Source organism: Ylistrum balloti, unplaced genomic scaffold (assembly GCF_031769215.1).
Source record: "Ylistrum balloti isolate Yb309-2 unplaced genomic scaffold, AGI_CSIRO_Ybal_v1 Utg369938, whole genome shotgun sequence".
Taxonomy (NCBI): Eukaryota; Metazoa; Mollusca; class Bivalvia; order Pectinida; family Pectinidae; genus Ylistrum; species Ylistrum balloti.
Window position 1 is genome coordinate 885,068 of NW_026782047.1, and position 8,836 is coordinate 893,903.

At 36.9% G+C, this 8,836-nt stretch overlaps 1 protein-coding gene across 1 annotated transcript; it reads left to right on the forward strand.

The window, feature by feature from the left end:
- The first annotated feature begins 7,179 nt into the window (after positions 1–7,179).
- Positions 7,180–8,265, forward strand: LOC132547219 (uncharacterized). Its single transcript, XM_060210984.1, has one exon. The coding sequence runs from the start codon at positions 7,180–7,182 to the stop codon at positions 8,263–8,265; it is 1,086 nt and encodes a 361-aa protein (XP_060066967.1).
- The last annotated feature ends 571 nt before the right edge of the window (positions 8,266–8,836 follow it).

Consider the following 8,836-nt stretch of genomic DNA (forward strand, 5'->3'; position numbering starts at 1 on the left):
ATAATTATAGCATTAATAAATAAGAAATTTTAAGTTGATACCATTTGCTATGCAGTGTTTATAGGCCTACAGTAAACTGTTATCAGTATATCTCCAGTAACCAGGGCTTAACTGACCATAGTGACATCAGTAATGATATGCATGAAACGTTTTATTATTGGTTTCGAGTTAGGATTATGGTTTATAATTACATGTACCTTAACGTTTCCTGTCTTTATATTTAATTGTTGCTATATATTGTTGACTTGTGCAAGTCTCAAATATGTTGTATCTGTGTTTGTAAACAATGATCTAAAGGGCAAGTAAGCTTCTGCTGTCCTGGGTCATCCGTCCAGCTATAACTAAGAGTTTGTTCTGCTATATTGTTTGACCATCTTCTTTCCTTGATTTAAAAGAAAGCTATCAATTATATTTAACTGGATACATCATAAGAAAGCCTCAATTCAACATTGCAAAGACGAGAGGGGGCTGACTACTAAGGGACAGAACCCATATGGAGTAATTTTTCATATTGCTTTTAGCATCTACTGTGGAACATATGCACATGTATAGTACTGTTGGTCGTAAAGATCCAGGTGAGCGATACAGGCCCTCTGGGACTCTTGTTTTCATAGTTAGTGGTTTGTTGAGGTACGATTGTGTAACAAACCGATCAACTATATGTTTATACAATGTACACATTGCGGAGCTTTCAAATCTACTTCTTAAGTCTTGAATAAATATATCCTGTATACGTTGTTTATATATCAATAAGAAATACATTTCATTTGAAACACCTTGTGCCAACCATACACCTCCAAATCTAAATAAATCTGGTTTCGAATGAAACATCCAATTTGCCTTTCAATTCGGCTTCTTGGTATCAAGATCAACTAATTCATAATAACAAGCTCTTAACATACAAGTATCTGTCTTCAATAGTTGTAGCCAATACTTAACAATAGTAACCTTTCGCTGAACATAAGGAAAGCGACATCACTCGAAATACACCATAGAATTATTAACATTTTTCTTTACACACAAAAGAGATTTTAAAAACGACAAATGTACCTTTTTAATCTGTGGTGCTATGTGAGAGCCCAAGACCTCGCAACCATAATTAAAAATACATGATACGTAAGCATCAAATAATGATAACTTAATTCTACATTCAAAACAAACTTGTTAGTCCTACAACTGAGGAGATAATACGCCTTTCTACCTTGTGCAGCTATGTTTTTTTGTGCTATTGTAAATTTACCGTTATAATTGTATACCAATCCTAAATAACAAAACTGATCTACAATTTCTATATATTTTCTATCAAAATACCACCGTTCATTTGGTAATAATCGTTTACTTTTTGCTAAAAACTACTATCTTGGTTTTATCGAGATTCACGTTCAAGTTCCAGTGATCCGAGTAACTATTCATAAAATCAAGAATATTTTGGAGCTCAACAATGTCTTCAGAAAATAGCACAGTATCATCTGCATACATGATTAAAAACAAATTAAGGTATTGTATATTACAGCTTTGACAATTGGATACAAGAAGTTCTGATTCCATGTCATTAACAAACAAGGAAAACATAATCGTTTATAAAGATTCACCTTGTAATAAACCGACTAGCAAGTCGTACATTGGAGACAATTTACCGGCGACCAAGCCGATACGTATCGGGGTTACCACTCGCCGCTTTCTGAAGTTTGAAACCCTTTACGATAACCAAGTGCTCCTTCTATAGAAAAGCATCACGCACAAAGGTTTCAAGTGTAACTAAATGATTGTAGGTACGTCGCTGAGATCTAAAGCCGCTTTGTAGGGGGCAATATTATGTGATTGGATTCCAGAAACCAATTTAATCTTGAATATATCATCTGCTCTAGAGTTTTACAACGTTACTCGTGAGTGATATTGGGCGATAACTGGAGGGATTTGTCATGTCTTTACCCTGTTAGGGGATAGGAATCACAGTTGCCATTTTCCATGACTTTGGGACATTCCCCGATCTAAAAATATAATTGAGAATATCAAGATGTTTTTCTAATGACGGCTCTGGTAGATGTTTTAGAAACTGATAGTGAATATCATCAGGTCCTGTTGCAGAGTCATGTGATTTTTTCAATGATCCTTGAAGTTCTTATATTGAGAAAGGTCAATTGTAAGTTTCATTGTTTTCGGAAGAGAATTTCAATTTAGTTTTTTCTCGCGTGGTCATATATTTTTTGGAATGATTATTTGCAGACGAATTTTTTGAAAAAAAAAGCAGATCCTAAAGCTTTTGCAATGCCAAATTTCGATGTGGCTAATTTACCATTAGTTTTCAGATGTCAAATTGTTTTGAATGATGTTTTACTATTGATTCGTTTAATCACATCCCATACATTTTTGGTGGATGTATTGGAAATTAATTTTGACACATAACATCTTCAAGACAAGTTTTTGTGTAAGCGTATAGCGCGACGGGCCTTCGCCCGAATATTTTTTTTTTTTAGTTTTATTTTTTTAGCTTTCGTTTGTGGGTTTGTTTTTAATTGCCTCAAGGCGGTTTTCCTATCGTTTATAGCTTGATCACAATCTTCATTAATCCAAGGTTTTTTTTCATTGCATTTTCTTTTGGACTTTGGTATACATTCTTCGGCTATCTCAAGAAGTACGGTATTAAAGGATTCTATCGGGTCTTCTAAATTCAGGAAATCAATGGTGTTGAGAATTTTGGTACCGAGATGTTCAAATTTACTCCAATCTGCTTTATATAATTTCCAATGGGGAACATGCTCGCTCTCTGTTGATCCACAACTCCTTAGAAATATTGGAAAGTGGTCGCTTCCACAGAAATCGTCATGCACCGTCCATTCGAAATCGAGTTACAAAGATGGGTGATATAAAGTTAAATCAAGGTGCGAGAATGTTCCGGAAGAGGGATGCCAATAAGTTGGAGATCTATTATTGTAAAGGCAAAGTTTATTTTCAAATGTAAAATTTTCAATTTTTGTTCCTCTGTCATTAGTGTCGGGAGAACCCCAAAGGTTGTTATGATCAAAGTCACCCAAAAGTATGAAAGGGGGAGGCAGTTGCGATAGGAGTTCGTCTCGTTGGTTGTGCGTAAAATCAGAGTTTGGAGGGAGATAGATGGAGCATACTGTAAGCGTTTTACTACCGATGAAGGGAAGGTGTGAACGTTTCAAGTACTGTAGTACTGAACAAAGTATTGATAGTATTGTACTGAAGTACTTCACCAATCGAATTCCTTAAATTTATGCAACAAGCTCTCTGATTGGCAGAGCCAAGTCTAGATCGATTGTGGGTGGAGCCAGGTGAAAAAATACTGTGCAGACATCGGCATTTTACAAACACTCGACTGTCGCGAGAGGTTAATTGGAAGAGTCCAAGTCACAGGTGGCTTCAGATCAGACCTAATTGGGTTGTCCCATTTTTTTCGTTCTACACCCAATGATACCTTGCTTTTCCATCGATGGTACAACGAGAAAACGAAAGTTACTCCGTACTAAACTAATTTACGTACAAAATATATATCAACAGGTTAGATCACTGGGACCGGAGAATTCATAACATCTTAACAGTGAATATAGTCATTCTGTACTAGTTTTATTTATTTTTTTTTTAAAGGGGGGGGGGGGGAGGGTTGGCTCAAAATATTTCGGTTTAAGCCCAAGCTCTATTATATGTAACAAAGAATTACGAATTACCTGGGACCTCCTGATATATACCGATAATTCATACTGCATTAAAAAATAAAGGAATTCTGTGGTCCCATATATTTTTTATTTTATTTTTTATCTTTCCATCGAAAATTATACATATCCGCAACATGTGAAAAAACTTTGAAGTTGCTTGGGCGGAATATCTAGAGCATTTACTACTGCAAGTTCCAGAAATTCTGACACAAGTCGGGTATTTGCCCGAAGCCTCTGTCTCATGACATTGAATACATATTCAGTTACGTTGTATTCCGGGGAATAAGGCGGCTGAAAAACCAGGGACACGCCATATTCTTTCATCATATTTCTTAAAATGCGCTCTCCCTGTCTATGGTGATGGAATCCACAATTATCCATCACAACCACATCGCCTTGTACAAAAACAGGATTCCCCATATCGTTCGTATCGGACATAATTTCGTCGAAGAAAATTTTGCGTACTGTTGCCGTCGTCGGACATTTTTCCATCGATTACTTAGTAATTGTTATGTAACTGATAGTGTACAATAACTCCGCCTACCGGAACAAATTGGGTGTCAGATCAACTATTCAGGTTGTCTAAACTCCGCCCCCGACCAATCACAGAGGTCGTTGTATACTTGACTCGATTATTTGAATACTTCAATACAATAGTATCAATACTTTGTTCAATACTATAGTAAGTGTGTCGTTCACACCTTCCCTTCATCGGTAGTAAGGAGCGTAACACTAACAGCAGTTGCTTGGAGGTCTGTATTTAATGGTATGTTTATGTGAGGACCTTGGTTGTCAACCAGGATAGCAACGCTACCGGTTGCTTTGTTGCCAACAGCGCCGCAGCAATTATACGATGAATGTTTTCTTAAATTGATATTTGTTTCGGCGATTGTGAGCGTTTCTTGGAGCCAGATTACGCTAGGGTTATGTTCTTGAGACAGTCGAAGAATTTCATCAATATTGGATCTCTACAATTCCATTGCGTTATTGTATCCATTATAACTAACAAAAAAAGAGATAAGTGGGAGACCATAGGTAATTAGCTAGACTACTTATTTAACCTCATTTGGTTTGACAGCTTTAATAGAGATCTTGGAGGAGTTGGAAGTAGCTACCTGGTACTCCATATCCTCCAGAGAGCCGAATTGGTTTAAGGTGTGAATTGGGTCGTCAGACCCTTTTTCTTCTTTCTGCGGAAATTTGAATTTTCTGCTTTGGCTGATTTTTCACTTTGGTGTGCTGGGAGCAGGTTTTGATGGAGATTAGGGGTTCTGATTGTGTTTTGATGGTGATGGTGGTGGTCGCGATGACTGTGTTGGAAAAGGCATTGATGAAGCATGCCGAAGGTCAGAAAGATTGTCGCACGCCATGTCAGTCTGTGTACCTGCATCACATCTCCACGGTCGTAATATCAACATTTGCACGACTGGCATAGGATGGAAACGACACACAGGCTTTTCAACAATCTTTCTTGCTTCGGGAAGAGTAATGTTGTTCGTGTACTTGACGTGAAGGATCTCTTTTTCCTTGCGCCAAGCAGAGCAATCTCTTGAATATGCTGGATGCCTTCCACCACAGTTCGCATAGTGAGCTCGACCATCACAAACACCATCTGCCGACCCATCTTCGTGGCCCGCACTTTGCACAAACTTTCCGTTTCTTGCAGTTATCAGAATAATGATTAAAATTCTGGCAACCAAAGCATCGCAGTGGATTTGGGATGTAAACATCCACACCAACACTTTCGAAGCCAACATTTACACGTTTTGGTAACATTTGGGTGTTAAAAGTAAGAACAAAAGTATCGGTGTCACGGATGCTGCCATCTCGCTTCATCCTGATCCGTTTAACATGGTTGACTTTTTTTGAAATAACAGAGGATGTTCTCTTTACTCTATCCCTGAAGAGATGGACAGCGTATAACGCCCTTTGATGTGTTCAGGAAGGAATGAGGGACAACCTGTACAGTCATTTCAAAAAAACTTTATCAGTTCAAAAGGGTTCATGGCCTGTTGCTGGCGGATAACTTCCACGAGGAGTGCGCCTGACCGCAGTTTTTTAACACTCTTCGGAGTACCGCATGTCGATAGGATTGTTTTTTGCTATAACAAATGGTGAAGCGGATGACATTGGTTTATCCTTTTCCAACGATCGTATTACGATGAAGTCGTTGAAATCATGGTCACCTTCAGAGTCTGAAGATGAAAGACAAGGTCGTTTATTTTGGTTTTTTTGTGCCCATAGTTAGGTGTATATATTTTCATTACCCTTGCTCCTCACCCACCTCGGAGCCCAACAAGGGGACACTACTAACGGTACGGATCTCCGGTACACGAGTGCCAGGGATACACAGGTAATATACTCGAAAGAATAGAAGTCTCTTGATTGGTCCTTAAACCACCGCCTTCTGGGATACAACTGTAAAATAAAAGCTACAAAAATAGATGGGTATACGGTTGAGTGAAATATAAAGGGAAGAAATAACACTTAGGACATAAAGTTGACCCAGGGCTTGGCATGACAAAAATAATATTGAGAAATCTTTCAACTGATTAAAGTTATATATAATTAAGTAAGCGTTTAGATTAACATTGTCATATACTTTTTGAAGTTAATATTTATTTGTGTGGAACCTATTTTAATAACAGCCAATTTTTGATACACGTTACCCGAAACCGTTGCATACTGCAATCTGTACTTGACCACAGTATCATCCATGACGTCATAAACTTTGTATATGAAATGTATTCTACAATCTATCCTACTTAACGCATGTATATGTAATGTAGAATTGCTTGATTTAATTTTTATTCGCCGTATGATGTGTTCTAAGACCTGAAGTTCCATTTACTGTTTATGTTCTTTGCAAAGGAATTATTGAAGCTTATTTTCACAAAATGCAAAATATGTCTGTTTTCTTTGTTGCTATATTGAATTCATATTTTTAAACTAGCGAATTCAATTAAAGCAATAACAACTTTTTGATAAAAGTATTGATATATAATTTTTTACTACACTTCAGTGTGTAATATATCATATAGACCTTCTGTCATATCCTGTAGACAAATATCAAAATTGACATTCATTAACAATGGTTACTGAAGTGACACCATGCAGACAAACTTGTCACTTTCTTACCGTGAATAATAAATTTTGATGTATTTTATTATAGTGAAAAATATATTTTGATCTAGTGTCAATGATTTGAAAAAAAAGTGAAAATGGTTAGACTTTTATCGATTGATTGGCAAAGGATAATAGAATGGAATATTGATCTACTTGCAAAGAATTACCAGTATACTACACACACAATTTCAGATCAGCGAGGCCTCACAACAAAATGCACAAGATACTACTCGTATTATCGTCGTTATTATTCTCCGTTTGACGTTTCTACATTTTTGACGCTTATTGTTACTAATAACACACATTTTTTCCATTTTAGCGTCTTACTTTGCTCTTCCTGGGAACAATAATAGTCGTTATTGTGTGGATGACAATGGGATGGAATATAGACACCACGCATCCAAGTACCATCAAAGATCAGAGTGACGTCGACCACAAAAAGATTTACGAAAACGTTCTTGGACAATCAATAGCGACAACAGATATTTTTAGAGCAGGAAAATTTATAGTATATGAGTGTAGCAAAGCCAGGAAACGAGTATGCGGAGGCTGGTCGGACAGAATATCCGGAATCCTCTCTACCTTCGTCATATCTCTCCTTACAAAACGGCGTTTGCTTATCAAACATGATGAGCCATGCCCTCTAGAAGATTATTTGATTCCCGCTCAGCACTTCGACTGGATTTACAACGAAACTATGCTTGTAAATCATACAAATTCATATCATAACTTCATAGATCGTAGTTCTGAAAACTTTCGTCAGTATATGAATGGCACCAGAGACATCAACTCATATTTCAAACAAGACGTCAGTTTTGTCCAAATAAATTGGGATTTTACAGAGGAATTCAGAAGTAGGTCACACATTGGAAGAGAAATTGGATGGTTGACAAAATTACATTATGCTGATATGTACAAACAACTTTTTACTCTCCTCTTCCAACCATCACCTCTCCTTAGAGATGCATTGAATAAGCAAAATCTGAATCATCGAAGACCAAAAATAGCTTGTGCCCATGTACGCATTGGGCGGAATCCAAATATGCCCAGCGACCATCCTCGAGCTAATCCCTCATTGGAAGTCCTGTGGAAATATTTCGACAAATTGAACAAAGATGAATACGATTTTTTCATTGCATCTGACGCTGACCATGTCAAGGACGTCGCTAAAAAACGTTATTCTGCCAATATCATAGACACTGCAGGGAAAATCACCCATATTGACCAACCAAATAAGAATGATCCTCGTGCAGGATTTCTGAAAGCATTATTAGATTTCTACACATTGGTCAGCTGTGATTCACTAATCATTCCTAACAGTGGATTTAGTATCCTTGCTGCTTACCTCCGGGAATCGGATTCCGAATTATACTGTTTACGAGCGGGAGACCTGAAACCTTGTTCAAGATACACAATTCACAATATATTTCCAACTCCTATTCTCGCACCAGCACCGTAAATCTCAGGTATCCTATTGAACTATTTTCATCTTTATCGTTTGAATATAACTAATTCAAAATTCTCAACCTTTGCCCAGGAGGATACAAATAACTCCAATTTGTGATTTTTTCCAAAACGGCTTTTTTTATTGAGCTAGAATACATAAGGGGTAAAAGGTAAACTATCAAACTGGATCAAAAACTACTTAAGTAGCAGATGCCAAATGTGCTGTACTAAACAATACTATATCTTCAGAATTAGATATACATTTTGTAATTGTGTATAAAAGCAGAAGTTCCTCAAAGCTCAGTTTTATTGCCACTTTTGGTTTTTTGTTCACTTCAAAGACATTTCAAAATCACCATTATCGGTTACAATACGTTTCGCTGCCGGCAGCGCATTAGCAGATTTTTACACGGGAGAAAAACAAGTTGCAAAAATCGACATGGAGCAACTGAAACATTGGTTAATGAACCTCAACACAAACAAAACAGAAATATTACTAATTTCTAACACACACACAAAAAAAAATTTCTAATTCGCATTTTTTACGGTAACACATATATCCCTATTATAAAATTTTATAAACA

Coding starts and splice junctions, on each gene's coding strand:
- LOC132547219 (XM_060210984.1), top strand. CDS start 7,180: ATGGGATGGAATATAGACACCACGCATCCAAGTACCATCAAAGATCAG.